Source organism: Oreochromis niloticus, linkage group LG7 (genome assembly GCF_001858045.2).
Source record: "Oreochromis niloticus isolate F11D_XX linkage group LG7, O_niloticus_UMD_NMBU, whole genome shotgun sequence".
Taxonomy (NCBI): Eukaryota; Metazoa; Chordata; class Actinopteri; order Cichliformes; family Cichlidae; genus Oreochromis; species Oreochromis niloticus.
The window spans coordinates 29,433,607-29,450,219 of NC_031972.2; the positions used below are offsets into that span (position 1 = coordinate 29,433,607).

The 16,613-nt window shown below is 38.2% G+C and overlaps 2 protein-coding genes across 15 annotated transcripts in view; one reads left to right on the top strand and one right to left on the bottom strand.

The window, feature by feature from the left end:
- vav2 (vav 2 guanine nucleotide exchange factor) overlaps nt 1–6,951 on the top strand; it is a 187,091-nt gene extending 180,140 nt beyond the window's left edge. For 7 of the 14 annotated variants that reach the window (XM_025908850.1, XM_025908853.1, XM_019361277.2 and 4 more), the window contains 3 exons: nt 1,543–1,632; nt 2,115–2,269; nt 4,554–6,951. In XM_025908850.1, the coding sequence (XP_025764635.1) occupies nt 1,543–1,632; nt 2,115–2,269; nt 4,554–4,601 (293 nt within the window). In that variant the 3' untranslated portion in view covers nt 4,602–6,951. The remainder of the gene's footprint in view (nt 1–1,542; nt 1,633–2,114; nt 2,270–4,553) is intronic. The other 7 variants (XM_025908849.1, XM_025908854.1, XM_025908855.1 and 4 more) reach the window with 2 other exon arrangements.
- Nucleotides 6,952–7,383: 432 nt separating this feature from the next.
- The window catches only part of vsig8a (V-set and immunoglobulin domain containing 8a), a 74,345-nt gene continuing 65,115 nt past the window's right edge, over nt 7,384–16,613 (bottom strand). Inside the window, exons 6-7 of the mRNA XM_005470395.4 lie at nt 14,515–14,656; nt 7,384–7,850 (exon numbers count right to left, since the gene is read on the bottom strand). Of these exons, the coding sequence (XP_005470452.1) occupies nt 7,640–7,850; nt 14,515–14,656 (353 nt within the window). The 3' untranslated portion in view covers nt 7,384–7,639. The remainder of the gene's footprint in view (nt 7,851–14,514; nt 14,657–16,613) is intronic.

A 16,613-nucleotide genomic window follows, 5' to 3' on the forward strand; every position in this document is an offset into this window, starting at 1 on the left:
TAAGAGGAAGCCAGTCAGTTTTCCATAGATTTAGTGGCCCCTTTGCTAGGTGGCCAGTGCTAACTCCTTTGCTACGTAGTTCCAGGTTGGCCCCTCCTTTTTGGTTCAAAGTTGCTCCAGATTGCTCAGATGTACATTCACAATGGGAATTTCCTGTCCCAGAATATCCCAAAGGGTGACACTATTTGTTTTGGATCTGGTGGCTGTGCAGGCCATTTGAGTAATCTCAACGTTGAAAAGCTGTTTGAGATGATTTGAGCCTTTTCACAGTCTGTATTATTAGTTTTTTGTAGACCTTTAGGTAAATGTCTATTTGAGAAAAATAAGTTTGAGAAAAAATCAAATCAAATAAAGTGTGACCTGGCCTGGAGAGCTGCAGAGATTTTATAAACACAAGTGACACAAAGTGCAAGTGAGTGAGCACAAAATCAAGATCATGTGCAATTATACATCAAGAACAAAAAAGGTCCAATTTCAAATAAATATCAGTGCAACTCCAAGAGATATCACACTGAACAAGAGTACAAATTTTTCAATCCTTTAAAAGTGGTTATTCCAGAAAAAGAGCAGCATAATTAACGCCTCTGTCTTTAAAATATTAGAAATTAGAGGTTGTAAAACTATGTCTTTATATTTAAAAAAGAAAAAACAACAACCAATTGGATCGTAGTTTAACATAACATGGTAGTAAAACATGAGGAACGTCGGTATAGTGTCCAGCTTCTTTAGGTGTTTCTTGAGTGCATTCATAAAGAGCACTGTATTCATTGCCTGGAGGGAAAAACAAGATTATTCATTTAAAAGAATCTTAATTTAAGTTTTAGCTCTCTGTCTCCTTTTTAAATTAAAAATTTAAATGCATAACACTAAATACTAATATCTTGTGATTATTTCACTTCCAGCCCTTTTAGCAGCTTTTATCTTTTTCTTTATTTGAAAATAGCATGACCTTGGATTTTCCTCCATTTAAGTTGAGTTAAATGGGAACAACATGAAACGCAGACTGCAGCGATTTAAAGGATTTCAGTACTGTAAATAATAGATAACAGTGCCATCTGCATAAAAATGGAAAGCAGCATTTGATCAGTTATCACAAATGATGAAGTCTTGTTAATCCAACCTTCAGTTGGGCTGTCATCGTAATGCCTATTAGTGACATTATATGTTTTTCTTAATATAATATAATGTTGTACAGTTAAATAAACATAACACCAAAATGTATTTTGCAGGTTGGTGTAATACTGAATAATAATGTCACTAATAGGAACAGAACAGACTCTTTCTAAAAAACAACAGATAGTTCCCACGCTGCTTCTGTTTGAGACTTTGTAAATAAATTCACAGTCTTAAAGCAGTCAAACTGCAACACCTACATGGTTAAGATTAAATATAATGAGAACCGAACGCACAGGCACACAAAGCTTCAATGCAAAATCTTTTTATCTTTCTGCTTCTTTGGCTTCGCCTCTGCATGTGTTCACCTCAAACATTTTCCAGCTTTACTTCCTCCCTTGTCTCGCTCTCTCTCTCTCCTCCTCTCAGCAGCCACCTGTGCATCCTACAACTTCTCCTTCCTCAGTCCGCAGGGCCTCAACTTCTCCTCCTCTCAGAGCTCAGCCCCCTTTTGGTCAGGTACTATCTACTTATCCTTTCCTTTCCCCCCGCTGCCTCTGTTGTGTTCTCGCGCCGCATCTCTTGTAATTACATAATAAGCCTATGTACCTCGACCTCATTACTTCTTCTCTGTGGCACTCTTTTCATTAACAAGAACACTGCAGTTCTTCCCAGGATGACATTTCCTCATTAAATCAAGAAAAGAAAACCAATTTCCTCTCCAGTGATGAAACAAGTTGTCCTTTCCCATCGTGCTCATTTGTCATTTTGTGGCAACAGCGTGTCACGCTGAAAACTGACCTGACCATCTCGCCTCTGTACATTCTTCACAACTAATTATTACCATTATGTTCAGTGTGACCTCATCTTACAACCGTCACCCTCATACATAAACATGAATATTCATCAATACCAGTAAATAATAACTCTTGTTTCGAATTCAGTGGTGTGCCATTAAGTTAATTATCTATGGCTCAACTCCTATTGTTATTGATTTTCAGTGTTTACACCTCGAGTGGTCAGCACAGCAGTGGCCAGGTATAACTTTGCAGCGCGAGACATGAGAGAGCTGTCACTGCGAGAAGGCGACATTGTCAAAATCTACAGCAAGATCGGCGGAGACCAGGGCTGGTGGAAAGGAGAAGCCAATGGAAGAGTAAGTAACTATGAGCAAAGTGTTTATTTGTGGATGGGAAATTGATCAGACCCAAGGCATAAAAGCCACCACTGGATTAAATAACTTAATGTTGTAATATTTTAATGTTTGATCAAAAATGTATCCAATTAGCTTTATTCAGTTAGAGATCTGCAAAAGAGAACCATGTCCCCAAAAGTATATTGATACATTTGGCAATTTAACCAGTGATATCGTGGGGAAAAGGAAAAAACAAAACAAAAAGATGTGGTTGAAAGACAAAAACTAGCTGCTGGGAAATGTGCCAGTTTAATGGGATTGGGGTAAAAGGGAATGTGATGTCAGCATTTTATTTTAGGAATGTTCCCTATTAGGCTGTAAATTTAGAGTTGTGCTGTGGAGCCAGAGGATCTGCACAACTTGAGCGGTTGTAAAGCTAAACCTTACCACACTCTGCTGTACAGCCTGGTGTAAAAATGCCATAGAGTCTAGTTTTGATTTTTATCGGTGTTTTCCCATTTTACTTTTATCCCCTCGGGTGGATTGATGGAAATAAGCTTTTAACTTTTTCCTATGAAACCATCATCCTGCACACGCAGTTTCTTTGGATTTGTCTCTCTGTAATGTGTGACCTTGATGGAACAGAAGTGGTAAAAATAGGTAATCTGTATTCAGTCGATGAAGTCTGAAATGTGCCGACTTAAAAAAAAAAAAGCACATCTGCACCTGGTATAACTCAGCAGAAAAAAAAAGTATTTGCTAATGCAGTGTGTACAGCAAATACACAGAAATTTGTGTATCATATACTATTATAACCAGGTCATCTACTTTAGCTGGTTGCAAATCTAATCTGACAAAGCCTCTAAGTTTTCATGAAGTGAGCTGAAGTGTCATGATTACTGCTGTGCATGAGAAAGACATCAAGCTCACAAAATTAGATGCTATTTATTTCTACATTATGAAGAAAGGCCCACCGTAATTGGATGATTTGCTGAATGTAGTGGCTATTAGTGACGACATCAGAGCTGCTGTTTAATGGCTTTTTACTTCTTTTTTTACATTCTTGATATGTATAAGATTAAGATTTGACCTAGGGTGAATAACCTAGTGCAACTGACGAATATTGCCACAAGATGCTATTCATTGTCCTTAATTTGCTGTGTTAAACCCATGACTGAAAAGCTTGACTTCCCAGTTCTGTGTAGACGTGACTTTGTGTAGCTTCTTATAAGGTGAAGAAAGCAGTGTTGCGGAAGTCTCCATTCTGTGTCCAGCAAAGATAAGAAGCTCTCCCAGAGCCTATGCTAAGTAGGTTATCATTTGGTTGGTGGTTTCTCCACAAAGACCCCTTACATATTATGGGTTCTGTACTTTGATCATTTATTAGCACTTGTTCATTTTACAGCTGAAAGGTTTCCATTAGCCTTTTAGTTTTAATGTAGTTTCCTGGCTTGCTGGTTTTGTCTGGTTTCCAACTAAAATACTGCAAAATATGAATTGTTTTATTCCATGTGTGCACATGGGATGCGGGTGTGATGGTCCCTGCAAATATATTTTCATTCCCCTGCTGTTGAATTAAAAATGACCATTTTGAAATCTTTACATATCACGCCAACCCTAACATTCACGTGGAGCACCACAGGCATCACAGCAAATACCATTAATTCAGCCAATATACATGGTGCTGATCTGTGTTTATGGACAGTGCACATGCTACTAATTGAATCACGACTTAACTTGAGCACATAAAATATTATTGCTTCTCTTTTTAAATTAAGACATCTGCTACGTTGAACTACCTCATTTCAGCATTTTAAGACCCAGTCCAATTCAGGAAAATTGAGAGACTCAGGATGAGATTTTCTTTGCACAAAACATACCCACATACAGACCTCAACAGGTATTAATGGATGTCTTCGTATTGCTGTAAATACAACCTTTGTGTTTCTATTATCTCTGTTAGTTCAGTACATGCTTTACAATTCTAACAAGTAGGAGAAGTCGTAGCCTAGCAACAGCTGAAGTAGTATTTGAAGTAGCCTTCAAGTATTTTTTCAGAACAGAGGCAAGGCTGCTACTGAGATGTGCAGTTATCGGAAAATAACGCACATCTTCTGGCAAAATAATATAGAGGAAAGAGCTCCGAGAGCTCTCGGCCTAATGTAGTCGAGCTGCACATACAATGGATTCACGGCATGTAAACAAAACCAAAAAAGCATATGAATGAACTCAATTAACATCTTTTGTTTACATTGGTTGATGTAAAATACTGTGTGTGTCTGATAATCATTGTTTCATGTTACAGATTGGATGGTTTCCTTCAACTTATGTGGATGAAGAAGGAGCGCAGTAAGCCTCAGATGTTGCTGGTCTGGCTCCCTTTAAATCAGGAACCATCTTCTATCTACTGTTCTCAGAGAAAATTACTCAGTCTCTCCAGGAAAATAACACAAGGAAAAAAAAACAAAAAACAAAAACTTTTTTTGTTGTTGTTTTGCTGGATACTCATTTTTCAGCGAGCGTTTTTACTCTGTTTATCTTCAGTTATGCATCAGCTTTTGTCTTTGCTGGATGTCCTGTTTAATTTCTGTACAGGGAAAAAAAAGGAAAAAATGGCTTGCTGTCTGTCAGCCTCTGTGTGCTCTGCAGAGACTTTACTGAGGACTGAGGACACAGCAGAAACTGACTGCTGATAGCTTTACTTTGGAAAAAAAAGGCTTCCCTTTTTTGCAGGTCTACGCAAGGTGAAATAATTGTACAGTATAGATAATTTATTGAATAGAGATTATCATCATTACTAATGATTATTGTGGGGAGTTGATTTTAAGCAAAGAATCTGATCCGAAAAACTAAAATAAGAAAAAAAAAGATGCTGTGTTTTTTATGTTGAAAGATTTTGCCTTAGTTGTCATGGTGATGCCTTGTGGGCTGACACCAGTGGAGGGAATCGACTTTGTTGACTGATTTTACTTCTCCATGTATGCATGTGCTCATATGTGGCCCACATAAACACGCACACGCACGCACACACAGACCAATGTACAGTATGGTGCCTTTGAAGAATGGGTGTTGCTTACTGAACCTCAACTTCAGCCACTCAAGAACATTGCCATGCTCAACAATACTTCACGAAAAGAGAGGAGCTTGAGCCCCCGAAAACAGGATGGTGAGGCATTTATGTCCTAAATGGCCACTGGATGAACTCACTGGATGTGTTTTTCTTTCTTTTCTTTTTTTATAGCCAACACAATACCATACACAGTCTACAAGTCAGTCGTCAGTCAGATGGATACGAAAGGGAAAACTTTCAACTCAACAGTCACGTCACACAGTCTCAGTGTTTTTCATGTGATTTTTCTTGCACAGAATCATGCTTTTTTTTATTTTATGTTTTTTTTATTAAACTGGACCAACAATTTTTTTTTATTATTATTATTTAAAGCCAAATTTAGCTGTATTTCAGTGTCTGCACAGGATTGAATTGATTTATGATTTTTCTACCTTGCCTTACTGTTTTTTTTAAAGAGTTGATCAGGTGATGGGATTTTATCCCCCTTAATTTAAATGTTCCTGTGTGAAAATGATTTTCGTGTTGTGCAGACTGATAAACAGTGTTTGAATCTGAAGAAAAACTGTGTGTGCTATAGACGTTAAACCACAGAAGATGTACTTAATCGCTTTGTGATTTTCTAGGGTTGCGGTGCTTAGTGTTTCCATTTATTTCCACTCACTTCTTCGTGCCATACACACTTAATAGATTTATAGCTATTTACACCACAGTGTGCTGGCATCAGTTTTTCTATTGACAGCACAAATGTACCAGGCAGCTTTCTGAATCTAGTATTGTACAGGTATTAATATTTTTTGAAATATTTGACCTTGGCAATTCTTTCTTTTAAAGGGTTCAGTTGTTATGGAACACGATCTACAGTTTAATGAATGGCTTTCATTTCAGTCTTCTCATTTTCCAAAACAATTACCATGTTGATATAAGCGGACATTCAAAGGCAGTAGACTCTGTCCCTAAAAATCAAGGACTCCTTCAGGGTCATGTACTTGTGCACCTCTGGGCAACTTAAAGTGCTGGTGCTTTTATTAGTTTTATTCTCACAATGTCCGCTTCTGTAGTTTTACCATGGATCTCAAATTGTGCAGAAAGTAGGGATGCGACTGTATCCAACTAACCCAACTTCCAAGCTATCACTGGTGGTGAGAGTTAGGTTTCTGTCGCTGGGCAGATTTCAGTTAAGAGTTAGCAGTTTTCAAGCCCAGAGGCAGCACATCATTCCTGACATCATGGGGCTGCGCACTCTTAAGCTGAATGGTTGCCATTTTGACACAATGTGGGAGACCTAGTGTGAGTTAGAGTGGAAGGGGATAGAACAGGACCCACACAGGGTGATCTAAAAATAGCAGCAGCACTGAATGATTCAGCACACACAACCAATAAGAAAGGCTTTGCTAAAATTTGAATGTATGTAGATGTTTATAATGAAGACCGCTTTCTTGCTGCAAATAGGTCAAAAACACAAGTCCGTCATTACAGCTTGAACCAACTTGACAAATACCTTTGGAAGTAAAGTGCAAACACTGAGCACATCAGCTCTGGCTGGTTCACAAAGGCTTATGGAGCAGAAAGATGCCAAAATGTTTAGATTCTAAACATGTAACTGTCTAAGATGTGAATTGTTCCAAAGGCCAAATGCCCTGGAAAACACAAAGTCCTACCACTGTGTAACGGGGACACACAGGAAGCCTCCTTTTTGTCTGGAATTAGGAGTTTGGGGGACATCAGCTGTAGTCACTTTTTTCTTTAGTTTTGTTCTGGTTTTGTTTTTTTGTAGTGGACAAGAACCCATTGCATGTGGCTATTAATATTTCAACTCCTGTCAGTTCATCCTCAGAAAAAAATAAGTACTTACTTGTGTACATTTTTTGGATGGTTGAGTATTTCCAAATGAGGTCTATCATGAATAAATATTTCTTTTGGTTTAAATTTGAGACTGGGTTCTTTTCATTTTTTTTATTGCAAAATTGTGTCACAAAACACCTAAACGTCAATCTCCAACTTCCACAGTAGAGGGAATTTCTGAATTTCTGGAATTAATGCTCTTTTATAGCTACATATTTTGATGATCTGCTTTATAGACATCCACCTAAATGTTGAATGATACAATCTAATATATCCAAGCCAATCAAATAACAGAACTTCCTTTTACTAAGATTATCTCAAAGCAATCACATTGAACAATGTTATCATAAAATCCTCACAGTGCATAGCTTTGAATTTGGTTAATTAAAGTCTCGGCAGGACTGCCACTACTGCATATTTTCAGTTTCAAGTTTTCAAACTGTCCTGAAACTTCTCTTTAATTCAGCTCGCTCTGAGTGTCACACTGCATATCCATATTTGCTGTTATACTCCGCTGGTGTGTGTTTGACCAGCCTGTGTCCGTGGCTGGTGCTGGAAGGAGTGTGGCTGAGTCCCTCATTCATCACCTCAGTGCCATCGACCTGGCAGTAAGTGACCTGTGGGAGCTGACTGGCGCTCTGGCTTGTGTGACGGCTGACGGGGCGGCTGTCAGGAGGTGGTGCGTCCTCCCTGTTTGACATAAACGTGGAATAGAGGGAGTTAAAGGAGCATTTCTGCAGATAGGAAATGCAGAAGCTGGGCAAAACATGGGTGATGATTTGAACTGAAATACTAATTAAAATATATTAGAAGTTACAGTTTAACATGTTTGATTTGTTACTGTAATTAGTCCAAAACTGACAACTAGCAGTTCTTACTCCTTAGGTAAAACAGCCCCATGCCAAACAGAAGAGAGTTATAAGAGTCCTCTAACTGGCAAACAAATAAGCAATCTGGCTTTTACAAAAATCCTTTTTGTAAAATATTTTCCAGCTGAATAGGGGAGGTTCTCTCTGGATACTCTGACTTCAGAGACATACAGATAGTGGGGTTAGATTAATTGGTGACTCTAAATTGGCCAGTGGTGTGAATGTTGTCTGTCTGCCTTTCCCCTGCTTCTTACCCAGTGGCAGCTGAGATAGCTCCAGCCCCCCTGCAACACTGAATTAGAGAAGTGGAAGAGAATGAATGGATGCATGGATTGTAGATCCACTTTAACTGCTAAGCTTTCATAGTATGAATATCTAGCTTTATTTCCAGGATAAGCTTATTATTTGGGTGAATATGGCCCCATCCAGCCAAATTCTCACTAACTCTACGTTCAAAGGAGAAAGCCACTGCATCAAATGGACTTTCAGACATTATTTCCTTCAGAAAGGACCACCTGTGAACAATAATATAGTCCAAACCAATACTCCACTAGAATCATTAAATGCTGGCTTTTTTGCTGGCCCAAAACAAATCAACACAAGTTGTTGGTCTGGCTGTACTTTCAAAACAGATGGATAAAACAGCAAGTGTAGACTTTGGAGCAGTTTGCATATCATGGCGCAAAAACCAACATAGAACGAAAAACTATAGCATGTCTATGTTGGAATGTTCTACAGCTTTTTAACCTTGAAGGCTTTTAACTTATCAGAATTGTCATATTCCAATTATGTTTAGTATGTCAGTAGTTTTACAAGAGCAAGCACATCGAGCCATAGATTAACCAGCCCCAGTGTAGCAGCAGCTACAAAGAACACCATGCTGCACATGAAGGCTGCTCTCTTATCAGAACAGAACAATAATATTGCCATTGGATTTAGCAAATGCAGTGCTCTGGAAAAGAGGGCTGTTAGCATTATTACTGAACAGTTTTTGTGCTGGGATCCTAAATTGATTTATTTCTATTTGGAAACACTGGCAAGCTCAGTGTGTTGTTTCAGTTTGAAATACCAGCGTTAAAATATATAAGAGACAATGCTGCAAATACTGTCTTTTTAATCTCCTCAACATTTGTTTAGGCTAATAAGGTTAGTGGCTAAAGTAGTAATGTAACCTACATTACTGTCAGTGGTTTGGGTTATGCTTATTGTGAAGGCTATGAACAGTTATATCTCTGTATTCATCAAAAATAAAAGAAATGAAATCATTTAGGAAAAAAACAATGGGATAAAAATTGAAACAGTTTTAGTACAGCCCACTTTAAACACATTGCTATTTTTCATAAATACCACAGTCTTATTTTTTAGTTGCCTTCTATATACTTGAATCCCCCACCCCCACCCACCTGCACACGCACACGCGCACACACACACACACACACACACACACACACACACACACACACACAGTGGACATACGCTATTTACCGAGCAAAATAATGTTTCCCTGTAGGTAAAAGCAGAGATCTTTGTTGTTTTTGCCTATTTGGAGGCTCTTCCCAGGGGTGCCTACTTTCACAGCAGACCTTGCTTTAACTTTCTCCTCTTCTACTAAAGCATAACATTCACTCTGGTGGTGGTTTCAACCAGCAAACACTGACAACAGCATACAGAAGCATACAATCTCTCCTCGTCAACACTGCCAGCTTTCAAGCTTAGCTGCTTTGCATTCTGCATTTATGTAACTTTGAAATACCAGCTGGAATCTGCTTTTCTGTCAAAGAAAACATCCTCACACCTATCGAATTTGGCATTTTCTTCTCTCCTGTGCCAGCCAAGGACTCATATTTTTGTCGGTAAAGGGAATAAACTTACCCTGGTTTAGCAAAAATGGAAAAATTGGGCAACTTTGGCTCTTGGGTGTGTTGGGTGTAGCATCCTATGAGGAAAAAAAAAACTGCCCTGAACTGAATGTGTACTAGTTTAATTAACTCCAATTAGTATCTTATTTCCAAGGTAGTCCCACACCTATTTTAATCTGCTAGTGAAACCATTTCTCTCATAATTTATATAAAGGCTGATTTGAAAACTGTTAACCTGCATACAGAATTAGCTGCAAGTTATTAATGGATTCATACAGATTGTTTTCTTCTGTGCTTCTATTCATTTTCATTCTTGCTGCATAATAATGTATAATGCTGTTTTAAAAAAATCATTATACAAAGGGTTTGTTTCTTTTTTTAATTGACTTCTTTATATCTGCTGTAATTAATGTTCACACTGCTTTACACACTGAAGCCTGGATTATTTGATCTAGGATTGTTTATGTTAAGCCTGGATCAAATGAGTCAACTTGGATAGGCTTCAGCCCCCTGTAGGCCGATAGAGAGACGGATATTTTTGTCAGGTAGATTGACTCCAAATGCATGACGGTTTTGCTTGATATTTGCTTGATGTCTAAATAAGCAACTGTTGCTTTCAAGTTTAAGTCACACTGTTCAATCTACCAATTTCATCCTCAGTTATAGGATCACTGTAGTCAGAAGTATATGTCCAGCAGCAGTGCTCCCGGTGCTTTGATTCAGTGTGAAATGCTACATTCTCCCATGTTTTGGCCATGATGGAGAGCTGAGTCACTATTTTAATTGATATGATTCTCCCTGTGACTAATCTGAACTTTTCAAGCTGCTTTCTTTACTTTTTATCCAGAAAACTCAAGTACCCAGTGGATTTGACATTAACTGTAGTTGTCATCACTCAAGTTATTAGAGCTTTGCCATCTCCCATCTATTAGCATTTCTCTCTGATGACTTGTTCATGTGAAAACTGTTGAACCTCTGTATGTCACAGATATGGAGAACTGTGTATAAGTATTGTGGCTTGAAGTGCTTCTCTGTCTCCTGTGCACAACACTGTCCTCCCACACTGACACTGCACTCGTTTCAATGTCTACTTTGAAAGCATGTGGGCTGTTTTCAACTGCATATGAACCACAACTCCAACATTTCTTTCTTTTTTTTTTTTGTCTTTTTGGTGAGACAATGTTTATTTGCAACAGGAGAAATCCTTTCACAGATGTCAGAACATGAGGTCATCTGCAGAACAATGCCCCTAGAGCAGCACTGCGCTTGGTGTCCCACATGCCCTTTTTAACTAGTTACACAGTTTTCACTGTTCCAGGGGAGAAAACTCCACTAAAAATAATAACCCACAAATGAACAAATTGGATTTTCTCACATATGGATTTTTAAACCGTGAAAATATTTTCACAAAATCAGGCTAAAAAAACAGGAGGATTCGCAATTTGCAGAGGTCTACTGTAGATTTTAAAAAATGTAATTAATGGGAAAATTAGAGGTAGAGATACCAAACAAGATTTAGATTCAAACTTTCAAAACTTGCCCCCATTTCCAAGTAGGTGTGCTGTTGAAAACTGTCTCATCTGGCCTACCAGAAGTGACGATCAAAACATCACAGCCTTTTTTGAACATTGCTGCCAAAGTACAAAAAAACCCCCCAAGAAAATGTAGCAGGAATTACATAGGTAATAATGTGAAAAAATACATACATCCTGTGCATGTTTGATGTATTTGAAATGTAAACGCGTTAGAAGCGAGTTACCTGTCTTATTTAAACCTCTGACATCAAGGGCATGGTGTTCTCTTTGCTGCTGAGGTATATGGTGTCATCGTGCCAACATCTGAAGAGCTCTCTAAGGCCTTAAGTAAAGACATTGTTGATGCCTGTGAATCTTTCATGGGATTTAAAAATAGCTCCAAAGTATTTTAAACAGCAGACATGTTTGACGCAGACCAAAGGCAGCTTTTCTGGAAAGGGACCTTGTACGAACTGTGAAGCATGTTGCTGTTATGATTTGGAGTTGCTCTGTTGCCTCAGGGACCAGACAGCTTGCAGTCATTGATTTAGCCATGAATTCTGCATCATCAAAGACTGCTTAAAGATGATGTGATGCCATCTGTCCAAAAGCTGGAGCTGGACCTTAGGATAATGATCCAAAACAGGCTAACAAGTCCACTAAGGAAGGTCTTAGAAAGAAGGAATGGAGGGTTATGGAATGGCCAGGTTTAAGTCCAGATTTGAATCCCACTAAAATGTTGTAGACAGGGAAATTAGCGTATCCTTCAACATATTGGACAATATGTTGAGAAAAATCTTAGGAAGCATTTCCAGACAGCAGAAAAAATATAATTATTAAACAAAAACTATTCTTGGGGCAGCGCTGTTGCCTCACAGCAATAAGGTTCTGGGTTTGAATCCACCATCTGGCTGAGTCCTTTCTGTGTGGAGTTCACATTTTCTCCCTGTATCTGCACTGGCTCTCTCTGAGTACTCAGGCTTCCTCCCACAATCTAAATACATGCAGTTAATAGGGTTAGATGATTCTAAACAGGAGTATGAATGGCACTGATTGGATAAGCAAAAAATGGAACGATGTATTGAACTCTATTTTCTGCATATTTATTTCAGTATTTGTGGGACACATTTTATTTCACTTTAAATCATTCAGTTCTCTTTAAAAGTGCTTTTAGATGGTTTACATGCCAGTGTTTAATACTGCCTTACATTATGCACTTTGAACATCTTCTGCTTTTGAAATCTGCAGAGAGTTACAGAGGATAGCAAAGTTTTACAAAATCTTTTCAAGCCAGTGAAATGATATATTTGGAGGTAGGATTGACTGACGCTAATAGCAGGGGAAGTTAGCCTTCAGGGCTTTCTACCCGAAAGCCTTTAGGCTATCACGTAAGATAAGAGCAAAAAAGTAAACAAATCCAGCAGGTTGTGCAAAAATGGGCCAAACGCACGACTGTCACCCATGAAAACAGTTCTAAGTCCAGTTGTGGTTCGTTTTAACCCCCCCCCCCTTCATTAGAAAGGTCAGGTGGTTATCTAAATATACTTTTAACATAAATTTCCAACAAGTGATTTCTTTTTTTTCTTCCCTGATTGCATGAACATATTTGGATTCGCTGAGGTGAAATTGTGAATGAGTGGCTCAGAAAGCATTATTTTCATACATGGATTTTGCCACCAAAGAGTCGGGATGTTACCCCCACTGAAGACCTTTGAGATTTGCTGAAGACAATTTTTGTGTTTTGACTGTCCAAACCTTAATGCAATTCTGTGGAGTGTATATTACCTACAAAATATAACCTCTAACAGTGGTGATATCTAAAATAACACATATGTTTACATAAACCTTGATCAGACTTTGGGCTAATATACAGCCTTTTGTGTTAGAAAAAAATCACATCTATCAAAATTCCCTTTAAAACCAGCATTCGCAAAGCTGGGCGCAAGGCAGAGTCCACATCTAGTGGACTGTGCCTGATTTTTCTCTCACTCAGTAAAATATCTGTGTGCTTACAGACAAATTGTGTTTGGCTTACTGGGGATTTAAACATTATATACACCAGTACTCACTGCTATAACATTTTTTTTCTTTCTATAGCTATCTATTTATGATCTGCCACCAAAAAAAAGGCAATTAATGGAATTAAATATTTGTTTCTAGTCTTTACCCTGAGCTTACTTCCTGACTTCCGCACCCTATAATTAGGGTGCGGAAGTCAGTGATCTTATGTACTGATCCTCCTTAAAGCAAAGAATATTATTTTAAAAGCTTTTGCTTGAAAAATGCAACCATGTTCCACATGTTTCTCAGTTTTTTTTAGTAGTAAAAGAGTACTTTTAAATCACATTACCTTGTACCTTGGCAGGCCTTCTCTATATCAAATAGGAAGTCTGACATTCCTTCCAAAATTAAAGCTCTCTAAATTATAATTACAAAAGGCTGCAGAACAAAATTGAATATGTAGTCCCCTAAGGTACTAAACCACAAATACAAAATTACAAAAGATTGAAATATCCTCCAAATTTTAATGCTCAAAGACAAATCTAAGAAACTGCTCCAGACACTTGTGGTATCCACTGCTGTTCTGTATGTTTTAAAAGTTATAAGGTCAGTATGTGTACTATATTTGCATTACCCTGCCTGAATAAAATTAACACCTTGATTTAAGGTGTTAAAAAAAATCTGCATATAAAAGTAATGATGAATGTGTAGAACAGGAATTGAATCATAACATTTTAAAAAAGCTCTGGTGGAGAACAGAGATGTTACCACGTGGAGTGTCATGAAACTTATTTTTTTCCCTATACTTTTGTTGTATTTGCATGTTTCTTGTTTGGTTTTATGTCTGGGATTTATATTCCATTCTTATCTGAATGACTTTGATGTGTGTTGTTTAATATCTTACAGTTTAATTGCCTCTCTGCCTTTTAAAGCTCTGCCGTTGGTGTCGTGGTTTTGATCTTTAAAAAACTGTGCAAGTTCACACAATGTACTATCCAAATGTTCACAGCACGCTGGTAAAATTCAGCACTAATAGAAGCTGAAGTTTAGCAAAGTAAGTTATCTACCCATCATCATCATCTTAAAATGCACTGCTGTATCTGTACTGTACCTGATGTCATTGGATAATTCCTTCTCATAGCGATGTCTGCTGCTCAACTTCCAGTACAGAAGCACAACGAAGACCAGGAAGATAAAGATGAGGAGCAGGGAACCAACAATGGTGCCAACTATCACAGCAGCTCTGTTTGGAGCTGCAAAATAAGTATGAAAAACATTAAATTATTCACCCTGAAGTTCTGTTTTAACATCTTGTTTCAAAGAAATAAAAGTATAAAAACTGTAATTCCTAAACAGTTAATTGCCAGACTTTTGTTAAACCTTTTCCAAGCGGAAAGTCTACAGTTCAGTCACATCTTGATTGATTTGAACTGTGCCTCTGTACACCAGAGGCTAAACTGTGATGTTATCCAATTACTTATGGGCCTCATTCTGTCTATCTGTGTCTGTCTGTACTTGAAAATGGTTTATGAATTTCTGATTTTCTTGAGTAAATGGTTTGAACTTACATATCACTTTAGCTTGGCTCTACAAAATGCTTTCTAACACATCTCTCCTTTCACACACTAACACATGCAAAGTGCTTGGCTGATATACTTGATATACTCATGAGAGGCTTTTTCAAGTAAATTAACTTACAGCCATTGCTCACCTGTTATAAGCACGGCAATCCCTTGGGTTTCCAGCAGAATATTGCTGACTCTGTTTAACTGTAGCAGTATCTTAGCATAGCTAAGAAGAAGTCCAGTCAAATTATTATTCTAAACACAGAAGGGCTCTCTCTCTGTGGCAAATAATGGATAGGCGGAAGGTTTCTAAGGTGACGGTGCATGGTACTCAAGAATCCTTTGCAGAAAGTGCAACAGTTGTATTCAAAGCATGATCAGGCACACCGAAAGTAAGCACACCATCCAAAGATCAATACATTAAGTAGCAGTCCACCTCTCAGGAGGAGAAACAACTCTTGGCGTGGGATGAAATATATCCGGATTTTATGGTGGATGCTTGAGATTTGTAGTGTTAGCAGACAGGTGTGTGAAAGGAGACAAACAGGGGAAAGAATGATACTGCAGTGTATCAAGCTCACAGTGAATGATAGGAGGGTGATTTTACTTTCACCCTGACCGAGGAGAAGTACCACTCCAGTTTTCATAGAGATATGCTACGTGGCATGCTTCACCCTGTGGTTGGCACTCTTTGTGGAGAAGGATTCATATTGTGGCAGGACAATGGGCCCAAATACACCTTAAAGCCATATCATGGATGTTTCATTATTGCACACTGAAACACTGTCAGATCATGCTGGGACATCAATGCCTGTCAGATTTTGAGTGCTGTTATCAGATCAGGAAATGCCACTCATTATTTATTTATTTTTTTTTAAACCACATTGTTAAAAATATCATTTTGTAATGAAAGATTTTCTATTAAACCTGCTTGAGCTCAGGTTTACTGGAGAGCACAGTTGTGCTTTAAATTATGTCCCCATTGCCAATAGTAGACCAAATCAGCGAAGTCCAATGAAAACTACACGTAGGTTTCCTGCGACTTGGATGTAAAAGCATGAATATATAATATATTTCCTGGCAGTTAAAAACAGGATTAATATGCTAGTCTTATACTGTTTCTACCTGCTTTTAATTCTATAATATGGCACTAATTATGTTGCAAATCCTTGGTTGAGGGCCACAAGCCTAAGGGTTGACACTTGGAATAAAAATGAATGACTGTGAATGATTCACTGCTTGAAGCTTAACATCTAAGCACTTATTCAAGGGGGTCTGGACCTGACGAGGTGCATTGGGGCCTGCTCCAGAGATCAAAAGGCCCAAAGACAAACTCATGCTATGGATCCAACGGATGCAGATGGTTGTGTGAGTCTTAAACTAAATGATGATCTCATCTGTACTGGCAGGCTGTAACACAGACTGTACTTCCCACTGGTGCTCTCACTGTCAACAGATTCATTGCCTGTGAGACAGCTCTGCTATACCCCTCATATCTGTCTTGTTTAGATGTATTACTGTACATAGATTGCCCTCATTTAAGGCATCTCACTTAAAATTGAGTAGTGTTTCTGCTTATATTTAATTAGTCCACTTGTTTTTTTTGAAACTGCCTTTGCTTTATTTCATCTGCATTGAAGAAAGC